This window comes from Phalacrocorax aristotelis, chromosome 6 (assembly GCF_949628215.1).
Source record: "Phalacrocorax aristotelis chromosome 6, bGulAri2.1, whole genome shotgun sequence".
NCBI lineage: Eukaryota > Metazoa > Chordata > Aves > Suliformes > Phalacrocoracidae > Phalacrocorax > Phalacrocorax aristotelis.
This window is the reverse complement of record NC_134281.1, coordinates 19,451,718-19,466,618: the sequence shown is the minus strand read 5'-3', so window position 1 is coordinate 19,466,618 and position 14,901 is coordinate 19,451,718. Positions and strand designations below refer to the sequence as shown.

The 14,901-nt window shown below is 40.9% G+C and overlaps 1 protein-coding gene across 9 annotated transcripts in view; it reads left to right on the top strand.

Moving 5' to 3' along the window:
• The window catches only part of LOC142058718 (6-phosphofructo-2-kinase/fructose-2,6-bisphosphatase 4), a 48,299-nt gene that overhangs the window by 14,741 nt on the left and 18,657 nt on the right, over positions 1-14,901 (top strand). For 3 of the 9 annotated variants that reach the window (XM_075096379.1, XM_075096376.1, XM_075096375.1), the window contains exons 1-7: positions 1,057-1,209; positions 5,564-5,680; positions 9,376-9,472; positions 11,914-11,980; positions 12,367-12,441; positions 13,326-13,382; positions 13,702-13,823. In XM_075096379.1, coding sequence (XP_074952480.1) covers positions 1,104-1,209; positions 5,564-5,680; positions 9,376-9,472; positions 11,914-11,980; positions 12,367-12,441; positions 13,326-13,382; positions 13,702-13,823 — 641 coding nt within the window. In that variant the 5' untranslated portion in view covers positions 1,057-1,103. Of the gene's footprint in view, positions 1-1,056; positions 1,210-3,983; positions 4,002-5,563; positions 5,681-9,375; positions 9,473-11,913; positions 11,981-12,366; positions 12,442-13,325; positions 13,383-13,701; positions 13,824-14,901 lie in introns of those variants that run through there. The other 6 variants (XM_075096378.1, XM_075096377.1, XM_075096382.1 and 3 more) reach the window with 4 other exon arrangements.

The following is a 14,901-nucleotide window of genomic DNA, read 5'->3' as shown; positions in this document are numbered from 1 at the left end:
GCTATCAACTTGAAATAAAATCAGATGATAGTATAAAAATATAGTGCAGGTGGCTATGGTTGAAAATTGTTATCAGTCTTGATAATGATTGAGAAGGAAATCAACTTCGAAAAGAGTGAAGGGCAGGTGAAGCAAATGGGGTTTTGGAAAACAAGTGCTAACTCTGCTGGGGGTGCCTCATCAAATGTGTCTGAGAACTCAGTTTAAAAAGCTACCTTTTAGCTTGCAACAGCATAGAAAAATGGTCCTCAGATGCTCAGAGTGTGACTAGTTTGATTAAAAAAAAATATTTGTATACTGACCTTCATTTGTAGTTAGGTCAGTGTCATGTCTGAGTGCCTGAGAGTGAGTTATAATTAAAATGCATATTGCAGTTCAGTACCACATTTTTGGTGTGTTGCTTCTATTTTCTGTAAAATATACAGATGTATGTAGTAGTGAAATATTCAGCTTTTTTAGGACTTTGCTCAGCCCAGGTAATGGACTGAGGTAATTTAGCCTTCTGGCCAAAATAGAGTTAGATTTTTCCAATTCATCATTCAGTGCATGACTTCTTAAAACGCATTGCATGCTCCTTGGACGCGCTATTTTTAGGGCTTTAAAAAAAGGCCCCTCTGAGGCAGTGTGGCGTCCTCTGCAGCTGGACTGTGCTGGCTGCAGAGAAGGGAATCGCCTGCTCGCCAAGCGCACACCCCCCGGGGCTGCCCCCCGGCCCCTCGCTGCTGCCGCCTGGAGGAAGAGCCCACCTTTCTCGCCCCCGTCTCCCTCCTCCCGGGGTCGCTGGGGTGACCCGACCTCACAAATAAAACTGGGGGACGCGGCCTCCGCCTCCCCGGCCGCTGCTCCCTGCGGGGCGCTTCGCGAAGCCCCTCCCGGGAGGGAGCCGGTCCCGGGACTCCGCTGCGGGGCAGAGACCGAGGCGAGGAGCCCCGGGAGGGGTCGCGCCGGCCGGAGGGCCTTAGTGGGGCTGGGGTGGCCGTGGGGCTGCGGCTTCCCGCGCCCGGCCTCGCCTCAGGGGGCGGCGCGGCCAAGCCCCCGCCGCTCTGAGAGGCGGTGCCGCCCCGCCCGCCGCCACTGCGGTGGGAGCCGGGAGGCGGGTGAGGATGGCGGCGGCGTCGCCGGCGCGGGAGCTCACGCAGAACCCGCTGCAGAAGACGTGGGAGCCCTACAACAACGGGCTGCCGGCGGGGCACAGCGCCCAGCGCGGCGGTGAGCGGGGCGGCGGCGGGAGGGACGGGGGTCTGCCCGGGCCGTGCTGTCGGAGCCCTGGCGGGCGGCAGCTGTCAGCGGGACCCCCGGCGACCGCTCCTCATCCTCCTTCTCCTCATCCTCCTTCTCCTCCTCCTCGGTTGGGCCGCAGCGGGTGAGCCGGGCCCGGCGGAGCCGCTCCAGACAGCCATTTGGCCTCAGCGGGGTCGAGGTGTGAGGAAAGTGACGTGAGGGGCCGGAGTTAGGAGGGCCCCGCCGCCGTTACCGTGTCCCGCCCGCCCCCCCCCCCCCCCCCGGAGCGCCCAGCCCTCTGCCCGGGCTGTAACGCGGCTCTCGCCTCGCCTCCGGTGCGGTAGGCCCGTGTCATGGTGGCCCCGGCCGGGGACGGTGGGTCTGCTGTGGGGCGTCGGGATCCCCCGTGGAGGATCGCCCTGAACGCTGGGGAGGGCAGAAAACGTTAAAGCTGCTGGATCTGTGCCCAGCGGAAGGCATCAAAGCTGGGCTGGGAAGAGTATCTTTTCTAGTTGCTTTTGTTGTTGGTGTTTATTTTTTTATGTGTTTTTTTAAACGCTCTGATTCCAAGGAGCATTTATATTCAGTATATTCTTCTTGGAGAGGCCTAAAAATATCACTGTATTTTTGCTTTTTTTCTTTTAAGGCCGATGCTATATCAGGCCATCTGTTGTATGAGTTAATGGCTTTCCTTATTTTGAGGTGCAGCCAGCCAAGTCATCAGCCTCTAAAGGCTTTGGCTATGGCATTTGTAAACCATAGTTTATTAACAAACTTTGCCTTGCTCCCCCCCTCCCCCCCCCTTACTTAAATAATTGAGGTTCAGTACACGGCAGTTTTGCAGACAAAAGGGTCTTTGTCGTGTGGAATTGTTTTTATTTGTCATGCAAAGAGGCTGTGCTGACAGAAAGAGCTGAGGGCTCTGCTGGCATGGCAGGCGTCCATGGGCTGCCTCTGGGGTCTGGTGTTGCTTTGGTCCAGTCCTTACTAAAAAAATCCCAAACTTCCTTGGTTTCTGCTAGGAAGCAGGTGTGTGTTTCTGTGTGAACTGGATTACTCCAGCATCTGAAAAATAGTAGGTCTGAAAAGGAGATGAATGCTGAAATAGGAAAAGGGTCAGAAAGTATGTACAATTGCTTTTGTAAACACGCTAAGGGGAATGCTTTATTTTGGTCTTAATGTGGCCAAACAAAATAACATTTGTTACAGCTTTGACACAGGCACTGTTTTACAAAAAAATCCACAAGAACAAAATTGCATATTAGTCACATTTAGCTTCTCTTGACAATAAACTTGAAAAAAATTACTTTACACATATGGGGTTTTTTTGTAAGAGTCTGTAATTTTTGATGCCCAAGACCCCTTATAACTGAAAATCCTTTTTGCTGAAGAAAAGAAAACCCAAACAGATTTGGAAATTTTTTGCACCTTTTTGGTCTTGCAAAAATTAAGCCTTGTTAATGAAACAGGATTGCAAGGAGGAGAACAAAAATCTGTGTTTGCTGAGCTGAGTCTTTATGTGCATTGTTGAGAACTTGTCACTGAAGTACAGAAAAATAAAATAGTTGGCTTTGTGTACTTTTATTTTCCATACTGTCATTTAGCTGTTTTGGCCAGAAAACGTGCCTTTCGCTTCTTCCTCCGAATGCATAGGTGCGCTTGTCACAAAGTGCCACCTGTGTAAGTTAGACTGCAACCACTGTTGGCCATCTAAACCAAAGCACCAAACATTTTTTTAGTGTCCCGAATTTTAAATTGCAAACTGGCATCCTCTTGTTGAAGACAAGCACTAATGGGTGGTGTATGCTGTAGCACCGTGTGTACTGTGTAGTGGTGCTGACAGGGCCATGGCATTATGTAAAAGCAGAGTATTTAAAATTATTTGAATCAGTGGACCTGTTCTACTGGTATCTGCCTTTAAAGAAGAAAAGCACTCTCGAGCCAGCCTGGCACCTAAACAGAATAGGATTGCAATTTATTTGATTGGGATCGGCAGATAATTCCCTTGGTTTCTGCTATACGTTGCACACTAAATAGTGGTGCACAGAATGATAACAGGCTAGGCATGCGTTTTAACTATATGTGTAGGGCTGTAATAAAGGCAATTTTGACGGTTTTTTGTACTTTCTTTGAGGAAATTTGCATGAAAAGGCACATGATGCCAGACTTTCACACTGACTGCTTGGCAATGGGAGGAAGTGTCCCTCTTGCATGTTGTTTGATCTATTACTAACTGACTTTGGCAGTTTAGAGAGTGGTCTTTGGTGTAATCTGAAGCAACCATTTAAGCAGGTTGCAGGTTTCTTCACTGTAGCTTCCTAGCCATTAGTTTTGCAAAATGGGGTTTTGCTCTAGTATAGGTTTATTGTTACATTACCAAAAGACAGATGTTCTGTGAGAAGGCTAGATTTGTATGGCTCAACCCAGAGGAGAAAAGAAATAAAAATTGAGGCGATCTACGTATTGTGTTAGTTGGTTAATTCTGTTCAGAATGGGTAGAAATGCTTGTTTCACTTAGCCCAGGTTCCTTGCAGAGCAGTTGGACCTGAGGCAGTATACAGAGCCTTTCTGTACAGATCCTGTTTTGTCTTTGTTTTACAGCTCTTACTTCACTGCTTACACTGGAAAGTTATTTAAAACTCAAGTTGGATATTTCAGATGAAGAAGCTTTCAAATTGGCTTTGAAGAACAATGTCTTCCCTTAAAATTTCTGGGAAGGTCAAGGATTTTTCTCATCTTAATATTTTATTTTATTGTCCTTAAAACCAGAAGCAAAACTGGTAAGCTTAGTAAGCACTGTACCCTTTACACTATAGACTTTGTTTCTCCTGAGCCTGCCTTCTTCCTCTTCGAGTCAGAGTTCACAGGCCTGAACTTAAAGAGTAATAGAGGCAAGAAAACATCCTTCTTGTTTTTAAGCTTCTGCACAGAGGAGCTTACTCTGAGAGCTTTTATCAGTGTCCGTCCAGAGACATAGACATGTTTGGACAGATCTGTTCTGGTTTGCATTCAGTTCCCTATAGCTTTCGTTACATGGAGTAGTAGACTCTTTCATGGGTTTGAGGTTAGGTATGGTTTTGCCTCCTCTGTCTCATGAAAAGTGGTGTGTTTTTAATGTGGGTGTTTTGGTGTCCCCCCCCCTTCTTTTCAATGTGTGTTTTAAGAAAGTGCTTCTGTCTTTGCTAATCTGCTTGTTCTTTTTTGATGGGTTTACTGTGCAGAGTAGCTGTGCCAGATCTGTGCAAGTCACTGTGGGATGGGACTTTGTCAATCCAGGTTTGGGAATCTCAGGCAATCACAGTGCTTCGTACAACAGTTTAGTTATGACTTACGGCGTAACAGTGAGATTTAGCCTTTGGACTGAGTTGACTCCTCCTCTGTCAAGACGCTGAAGAAATCGATGCACATGTGGATTGTATAGAAATTAATTTGCTTTGAAATAGGGGATGGAGGGAGCTGGTGGTATCTTTGTGCCACTTTAATATCTTCTTTCTTTTTAGGCAGTTCCTTGTAGCTGTGATAGATTCATGCAAGGTATCCATAGTTTTGTGCCATTAAAATGTTAAAAAACTTGTCATTTGAAAGGAAATGCCTCAAGGTTTTCAGTTTGTGTATAACTTTTAACTTCCTACGGTGTGGTTTTTTTTTTTTTAATTAAACGCTCTGCCTTTGATTAAGAGTATTTCTGTACATGTATCTGTATATCAGATATTGTACTTGATTAGGTGGAATACTTGTGCTTTATTTCTAGTAACCATCAAAGAACAGTCAAGATGAGCTCTGTTTCAAGAGATATTTTTGTGTTAATAATACTTAAAGGAGAAAAAAATAAATAGTACCATGTCATACTATAATGTATTAAGCTGCATCTGCCATGCTTGTTTTGTTCAAAACAAAGAAAAGGTTGAGCAGTGTTGAGGTCTTGTCTTAAAGATTCTAAAATTATCTACAGAATTGAGTACACCTTGCTGTTTCCTTTCAATGCAAGCACTGAATTGAGGTACACGGGCATAAGATGCCAGCATCCTTTTTTTGCTATGTTTTTTTTGTCTTGAAACCATGTATGCAAATACATAGGTTTCTTGTCTTCTGCCTGTATAGAACTTGCGTGTCCAGCACTACCACTGACTCGCCCGTCCAAAATTCAACACAGCATAAGAAACCCAGTTAGGTCCATTGTACTTCTGAAGAAACCTCCTGAAATAGTGAGACACAGTGCATGAGCTGCTTGAACGGTCACTTCCTCAGAGAGCACAGGGCCTGTAACTTTCCACCGCAGTATAAGCCTGTGCTTCATGGGAATGTTAATGGTGAATCCTAGTTTTCTGGTTTTCTGTTTCAGTATGTATGACCAATTGCCCTACACTGATTGTCATGGTGGGTCTCCCAGCAAGAGGAAAAACCTACATCTCGAAGAAGCTCACACGCTATTTGAATTGGATTGGAGTGCCTACAAAAGGTGATGGATTTACTTTTGTTTGCATCAGAAGGACAGGGCTGATGTTAGGTGTTTTATAAATTTAATTCCCAGTAATTCTGTTGCCCAGTTTGACTACTTAAAATCCTTCTGCTTTGTTAACTTAGATTTAAGCAATAGCATACGCAGGCTCTCTGTTCTGTTTAGATGGTAATTAATCAAATTCTGGTGACAGTTCATTTACCTCCTCGTTCTGCCAGGTGCCTAAATCAACTTTTTGCCCTTGTCCCTTAACTCTTTGGTTCTTCAGCTGTCCTTTTTTGTTTTTGTTTTTCCCCTTTCTGTATGTGGATGAAAGGGAATCTTGTTTACAGGCGGACGAGCAGTCAGCACTTCTGCGTTGAAGTTCTGACTTCTCCATCTTCTTTTCTCTGTGAACTTTGCACAATGTGTTATTCCCTGTGTAACTATTTGTCTAACTGCATTTGTAGAATGAGTTACAGCTCTTTCTCTGAATATTAAGAGCCTAAGGAACTGAAGCAGCTGCTTTTTATCACTCTCTTAAGGACTTTATATGTGTGTTTTGAGTGGGAAATTACAGCTCAGATTGGCTATGCCAAGGATTTGGCGGTCCTACCTCATTCCCAAGCTCCTGTGGTATCTTGTGGACCCAGATTGACAAGTAAACAAGGGCTAAGTCCACTTGAGGTTCTGAGCAGCCATCTCCCCTGCCTTCTCCTCTGTCTCTGTAGAAGAAAAATCTAGTTTTAGTGTTCTGTGATTCTGTGTCCAGTGCAGTAATGGTAGCTTTATAGTTATGATTAATTTATCATTTAAATAACATTAAATGTATTCGATCACACTAAAGTGTAGACTTCTGGCTGGATATTCAGAGATGTATTTCCTAGTAGCTCTAAGAAATCAAGATGAAGAGTTCTGGCCTATATTTAAACAGCCTTTGGATTCTAGGGTATAGCTTTTGGAGTTGGTGTTTTTTTAAAGTATTAGAAACTTGCCTAATATGTTTTTTTTCAATGAGTTGTTATGGAGGGTATATCTATTGTCTGAGTAAGAGAGTTTACAGGATTTAAACTATCACCTAAGTTTTGACTCTTTAAACTGGATCACCCTTCTGATGAGCAGCATCAGATATTTAGGGACTTCAGCTATATCCTTTAGGTTGAAGCAGAATAACAATCTAAATATGTTAGCCTATATCCAAGCTGATAAAATGTATGTATATACGTCATTGTGTTGAGTGTTTTCCTATGTGAACTTTGGAAAGCAGAAATCTGGTATTGGCAACAAACAAGATACTGTCCACATCTGGCTCAGGCTTGGTTGAATATATCCTGAATATAGTAAAATAGGTAGGGGTTGTCTGCCTCAGTCATAGAAGTTTCGTGGGCTACTTTGAGCAGTGCATTGGAAAATATATGTGCCTGTGCTTAATAAAAATAATTTCAACACTGCTGCCTAAGTTTACGTAAAGTTGCTCATATACCATGAAGTTGCTATATGAGCTTCCATCCTAGGTTGCTGGTTATGGTTTGCCTTTGTTAGAAAGGGTGACTTGGGATTTTTGTGGAAAACCACAGACCCTTCCTGTTGTTTGTGTCATCAGTTCTGCAACTTCACTGAAGCTGAAATCAACTGAAAATACCTCACTGACTGAGGGAATAGATGACAGATTGCCTCATGGGTCCAATTGATTGGGACTGAATTGATATGAGTATCGAGTAGCCCTAACAGCTGTTACCCTTTGGCTCTTAGTGTCTTAAAATTAGTGTGTGCTTAATGTCGCAAGTGTTCTTATTCTTTGAGACAGATGGTTAAAATTATGAGGTTATGTAAACCAGAGAAAAGATAAATGGCATCATTTCATGTAACATACATTAGGCGAGCTGGAGAGTTCAAGAACAGAAGGTGGAGGTAAATAGTCCAGGGTTGATGTTAGTTGAATCATTTCAGCTGTCAGTTCTGTGTTTTCTTTTGTTCCTTCCAAAATCCTCTGTCATTTGGAATGTGAAATGGTTAAAAATACAAAGGACTTTTGTCTGGGCTTTTTGAAGGAAATGAGGTCAATTAGATGCCTGAATAGAATTGTGTTGCAGTGTGGTTTTTAGATACTGAACTTTGGGAAGCTTTTTTGAATAGTGTGGCTGTGTGGTAGTTGTGATACCAGCTAGCTTTGTGACACTGTTCCACAGGGGTGGATGCTAGTAATAAGGGCTAAAGATTGTCCCACTAGATAGAACTTTTTTCCTTTGCAATGCATGACTCACTTGCAGTATCTATTATTTCTTATGAAATTAATAATTTTTAATTTTTAAAGGGCTATTGCCTGACAATACTGGCCATCTGAACTTCTTGCATCTTCTGTTTTGCTTACAAGGAGCCACCTTTTCATGTAGCCAGTATGGCCACAGCTCGTTAAACCTGTCACAGAGTAATCTGGATTGTACTAAGTCCATGTCATACAGCTGACCACAAAAAATGAATATCAACATTGAATTAAAACAAAACTTGACTTTTGGGGAGATAAACAATATTTATTTCCTTATCCTCTGCCCCCCATCCCAACAGCAATGTATATACAGCAGCTTATGGTTGAGCTCTTTTATCCTATGTCTATTTTTTCTTAATTACAAATCAGAAACTGTGTCTGCCAGTTCTTTACCTCTTGCCAGAAATGAAATCTGGCAAGTAGTTATACATTGGTGGCTTCTCAAACAGAATACTTCAGTTTGATCTAATGTTTAAATTAAAAAAAAAGGCGCTTTGCTGTTCAGCAGGGAAAACCTGTAGGTGAGAAACAAGTTAAACATTAATTGCACTTCAGACACCTACTTTCAGAGCTGTCAAATGAAGTTAATTAGGGTATACTGTTACTGTCTGCTGTGCGGCAAAACAGAACTGCCTTGCCCTAATCCCATATCTGATATTATGATGTGTTTATGCCAGTAGACCTTATAAACGCTTGCCCAGATAGAGAATAGTTTCCTCTGACCACTGTTAAGAGATCACAGTAAGATTATGGTCAGTACTTTTGCAGATTTTTTTTAATGTGTTGTTTGGTTTGGGTGGTGTTGTGGGTTTGGTGGTTTTTTTTGTTTACAACTTAAGTGTTTTTTTTTTTAAATAAATGGAACAGGGTTGTGAAATAGTATGTACTGACCCTTAAGGAATAGAAATATTTGAGCAGAGTTCTGAAAAATGTTTCCACAACTTGAATTTTAAGTTTCATTTATAAAAAGCAAGGTGGATTAGTCTTATTTAGAATTCTTCCTTGCGTAAATAAGAGCTGAAAGTTTTGTGAGGTGCTGTCAGAATATTATCTGACTGCAGATATCCATGGAAGAAAAATATAGATTATTAGTAGTCCTTTGTAGACTATGAAAATGGACTTCCAACCACCCCTGCAACGGAGGAAAGAGTTTCTTTTTGCTGTCCAGGCAAATTGGCAGACAGAGGCACAGCAGTATAGTCAAGTGACTCCATTGGAGCTACCTACAGCCCAAATGTTCTTTTGCCATTTCTGTGATTTGTGGTTGTCTTTGTATTTAAAAACAAACAAACCAACCCCTCTGAAACAGAAGTAGTAGTATGATATGTTGACTTTGTACTTGCCACATTATTTTATTCTTGCAGGTAGTTTGGTTTCAGAGCTGTTACAACTTTTGTCCTTTTTGTGTGAATACCATTAGTTCCCACTAATACGGATTTCTTCTTGGCAGAATTTAATGTTGGTCAGTATCGTCGAGATTTGGTGAAAAAGTATAAATCCTTTGAATTCTTCCTGCCTGACAATGAAGAAGGCTTGAAAATCAGGAAGTAAGTTTTGAATGTGTTTGCCTACACAATGCTAATAGTGTTAAAATGGTACCTTGTATAATTTGCCTTTAGAGGCTGCTTTAAGTTGCATTTTTGTATGCTCAAGACGACCCTTAACAGTCTGCAGTATGAAGTGACAAGAAAAAGAAATTCTAGAGGAGGTGGAAAAGTGCTTTGTTTAGGCTTCTTAAAATTTGGGTTATTGTTTTCTTAATTGCTTCATGTCAAGCATCAAAAATGCAGAGAAGGTAAATACTTGATTCCTTTTTACCTTTCAGTAGGCTGTGACTGCTGTTATTCCTGCAGATGCTCCAGGATATTTTCACTCAAAGCAGTTTTAACAAATAGTTACTATTTTTTCTTAACTTTTTGTGTGGTATCCACTAACAGATGTGGCTCTTTCTGGTGTCTGATTCCTAAAATGCCATTTTAGAGCTTTTGTGTAGATCATAAAGAAGAAAAAAGATCACATAACTGCTTTTATTCTTGGTTTGTATACTGGAATTTTTTACCTGGAGTGATTTGAACATATTTGTCATTATCCATTCAAATAAGTGGGAAGGAAACACTGTTATTCTCTCACCCTGAGACTGTCTTTTTGGCTGCCATGCAGGTGCTTCATACAGCCAGGTAGTGCACTGCCTTGAAAATTGTGTTTTGCTAATGCTGTGCAAACCAAGATGAGCACCAGTATGAACATCTGTGCCCAGATGAAGCACTTGACTCCCCTTTTGCTTGGAAGAAGTCTATACTTTAATATAGAGGAAAGACCTTTAGAAGAAAGAGAAGGTCAGAACAAGAGGGAGCTGCCTCTTTCATATAGAAGATCGAATAGGAAGGTCTTTTGGCTTTTTTGACCATTATCTTTATTTGTATGTTCAGGAAAATGGTTAAGAGAAGGCAGTATAAAATGAGAAGGAACAAGTTTTAGAGGAATGGAAGTGCAATTTGTTTAGGCTATTTAAATTACAGAGTATTTTGTTCTTAATTGCTTCAGCTCAAGAATAAAAAACATGTCTGGACTTCCCTACTGCCTGGACTTTCTTTTGTAGCTGCCCCTCTGCTTGTCCTCTCTCCCTTCTCTTTCCCCTTCAGCAGCAGTTGAGTATTGTTAATGTCAAAGAACAACAATGTGCCTAAGAACCATCTAATCCTTTGGGACCGAAGAGTAGGTATGAGGTGCATTACTCTTGCAAGCTCCTACTTTTTGCTTAGAGGTAGAGCCAAACATTTAATGTGCCTCTGTGTCACCTGTTAGACTAAATGATGGGGAATATAATGTGAAATGGGCTATGTGAGCTAATCTGCCTAGTTAGCAATGCGTAAAGAGGATTTGTATTTATTTAGTGAGGCTTGACTGATGAATCTCAGTTCCTGACATCTATTAACCATGCCAATGTGGAAATACTGTCAGGATTGAAAAGCCTTCATTTTTCTTTTTAAGATAAAGCTGTGCATGCAGAATATGGTAAATGTAAGAGAAGAGTTATGCATTTCAGTCTGGAAGTCAAAATGAGTAGTAATGCATAGAAAGGCTATTGAAATGGATGGGTTTTCGTGTTGGTACTGCAGAAAGACTGTACTTAGTAGAACAAAGCCCCATTTGTTTTCAATAATGAGGAAACCGTGCACAATGTTAATGTTGTCCTCTGGTATTATTAATGTGTTAGAAATCATAATGGACTTTGAAGATAATACTCATGCTAGGGAAATAGGAAAGTTGCAAATGAATTTACTCTTGTCCAGATCTAACATAAGTGTAAAGTATGTAGGGGTGGGGCTTTTGATGTTTGTGTCTACAACAGCCTCCAGTACTAATTACGTTGGGTTGGTGACTTTGGGCCGTTTTCACATCTCTCCCTAATACTCAGTGCTAACTTTGTTTTACTCTCTGTTTTAACAATTTTTTTTGATATAAGCAATTTTTACACAGTAGTTCAAAAGGCGAGTAGAAGATTACTGAAAATTAGTTGTCTATCCACTTGAACTTAGGGCCACAACATAAAGTTGATTTGCTTTTTTTTCCCTCTTTGAGAATCAAATTAAGAAACAAATATCTAGGAATAGGTAATTGGGGAAAGAGTGCAGTTGCAGGGATGATTCAGTGACATTACTTTAGATCAGTGATAGTTTATCCTGGTCAGCAAAGCTGGTAGGTATTCTGTGGTGATGTATAGTTGTATCAGTTGCACAGAGCTCTGGACTGGTCTTTTTAGGCAGATGGCTATGACCATGTTTCCTTACTATAGCTTGGTTGACATCTGTTGGTTTTTCCTGTGGGTTTGGTTTTGGTTTTTTTTGGGGGGAGGGGGATGTTGATTGAAAAACGTGGTTTTGAGAGAGATTATCTAACATTTGCCCGCACTTTGATCACAATGCACAAGTGCATGAATACAATGTTTTTAACTAGCATTTGAGTTGTATTGTCTCTCATTTTTAAGACAGTGTGCCTTAGCAGCGCTGAATGACGTCCGACAGTACCTCAGTGAAGAAAACGGGCACGTGGCTGTAAGTTTCTTGTTGAAAATGCATTCTTGAGATGCTTCCCTACAAAACAGTGTGTGTCTGCTGGATAATATACAGCCTGAGTAATATATTTTCAGTATATCAGATTTTTTTTCTTTGGGGGTTGTACGTCATGCCTTGATGCTGAAGTGAAAGGACCGCTTAAGTTCAGGTTGATGATGCCATATTGAGCAACCACCTTTGTGATTTGAGGAGTTAACTGAGGAGAGGGCAACACTAAGAAGAATGTCCCCCTTCTCTCCACACTATATAATGTACACATCTGGTTGCACTTGTGTTTCTATAGTGTTTCAAATGAAAGGTAAAGACTTACTGAACAAAAAGCATCCTCCCTCTCTCCCTGTCTCCCCCCCTCTAATTGTCCCTAGGTCTTTGATGCTACAAACACAACTCGAGAACGCAGAGAAACTATTTACAAATTTGGTGAAGAAAATGGATATAAGGTGAGCCAAAAGCAAAGGAGTTCTGAGCTAATGCCCGGACAAGTAAGGCAGTGATAGTTTTGCCCTTATCTGTACTGCGAGTTAAGAAGTGCACTGGCATAAGCCACATCCTAGATGTTTAGTCAGTAGTGTATTTTGTGTTCTCAAGCATTGTTTGTTATTAAAAGTCACCCAGTCCTCATCTTTAATGTTTGTACTGTTTGGCACTGATCTCTTATGCTGTGTCTTCAATTCTGTCATCTTGGACCTGTAGTTCTGAGCATACTTTCAGCAAGAAGTGTTTAAAATATGGATGTTAGGGCAGTTCAGAATTCTGCTGCAGAAACACATAGGGAATTCTGTCTTAGTTCTGTACAAAGCAAAAACTTTCTGTAGTTTTCTGCCTTCTCTCCAGGATTGTTTTACATTTAGCTATTCTCCACTAATCTTTCACTTCCTCTAAACTTGAGTCTCCATAAACATTTGAGACAGCAAAACACAAACCTCTTTTTAAAATAGGCTACCCTGTTAGTTGAAAGGCTTCTAGATTATTATTTCAGAAACATTAGTTACTGTTTGTGTGGCTGAACTTGCATCCTGTGCATTTATTTCTTCCTGTTGCATTCTAAATTTTTCTCACTGCAAAATTTTTCCACTTAAAAGGATTTTTGAGGAAAAGAGTATAAAGCCTGATGCTTTGGGGAATGGTAAGCCCACAGTTTCTGATGAGAGGGTCTGGACAAACTGTCTGAGTAAATGAGGGAAGTTTAATGCATGGCTCTGTTAAAAGGGGTTAGCATGAAAGTGGGGAACATGCTGCTTTTGTGTGTTAGTCTCCAGAGGCGTTTTAATGCATTTTACTTCTTCCTTTCTTCTTTGCACGTGACTTCCCATTTGGACTGAAGACTTTTTTTGTTGAGTCAGTATGTGTTGATCCAGAGGTCATTGCTGCAAACATTGTGGTGAGTATAGGAATGTTTGCTTCAAGTCCAGAGGTTTAATGTAGCTAAGTATTTTTAGAAGTACATTATAAGGACTTCCAATAGCAAAAAAACCCCATTAAACCCCGTTAATGTAACATTTCCATTTATTTACCTGTCCATGTGTATTCTAACTCAGAATTTTAATTCTATGAAGAATAGTGTTTTTGCTTTACAAGAATTTTAATTAACTTCCAGAAAATAAGTTTTTGTGTTGTTTCTCCCTCTTCCTATCCCTTTAAACTTTCATTAAAAAGGGAAAGAAACTTCAGTACTATTCTCCTGTTTTTATTTTAAACAGCAAGTGAAGCTGGGTAGTCCTGACTATGTTGATTGTAGTAATGATGAAGCAACGGAAGACTTCATGAAAAGAATAGAGTGCTACAAAAACTCGTATGAGACATTAGATGAAACTCTTGACAAGTAAGTGATGAAATAATACTGTGATCACAACTGGGTTATTTTAAGAGGTTTCCTTAGGGGATGGAGCATCTGCTATTGGGAATCAGGGCTTTCTAGTCATGTTTTTTTAATGGCTTAAGGTCTCTTTCCTTTGCCAAGATAGAGAGTTGACTTTGGGGGTGTAGCCTGGAAGCTTGCTTGCTGGAGGAAAATTGGCTAACAAGTCTACCCTGGGACAATATTCTTTTTGATTTTCCCACTTGGGGAATGGTATGATTCTTCTGGGATAGAACCAGCATTTAGAAATTATTCCAGACTTGCTGTAGTGGTTGGTTGTTACTTGGTTTTGGGTTTGGTTTTTTGTTTGGGTTTTTTCTTCGTCTGTAGAGGAAACCTGAGTGTTTTGTAAGTATAACTTCATTTGTTGACATGGTGAAGATGAATTCTGAACACGTTAATCTTAAAAGTGTGACTTCTAGATTTCTTTATTTGTGCTTGCAATTATCCTGCAGATGCAGGGCTGTGAGAAACTTTCTTAACTAGATTATTTTCCCTCATGCCAAAGCATTCATCTGTTTTTTATTCACTTTCAATAACTGTAAGTAAGGTAGGGATGAACCATGTGAGGAAGAGCCCTGTTTTTCCTGCTACAGTCCAGGATTTCCATATGGAATTTTGAGCTACTCTCACACCAGGTGCTCCTGGCTTGTTTCAGGACCTGTGCTATAGAGAAAGCTGAGCTAAGTTTTAATGTAGTTGAGCGTAAGCAGTATGAAGCTGGTTCAGTCAGATCAGTTCATGCATGTAATTTCTGTGATGGACCTAATGGTTGCGCCTGGGTGAAATAGTAATGATTAACTCCAATTAACCCTATCAGAGATGAAGTGATGATGCTTGCTTCTCATCACCTCCATTTGGTTTTATTTTAAGTTTTCTTGTTTCATTGTGGTGTGATGTCTCATGTTCATCACTAAAAACCAATAGTGGTTATTTTCAGCTTATTAGATTTTTTTTCCTCCTTTAAACTAGATGCTACTCTGAAATCATAGCTCAGATGAGAAAGGATAAGCAGTGAAAATTGAAATTATAACCTGTCTGA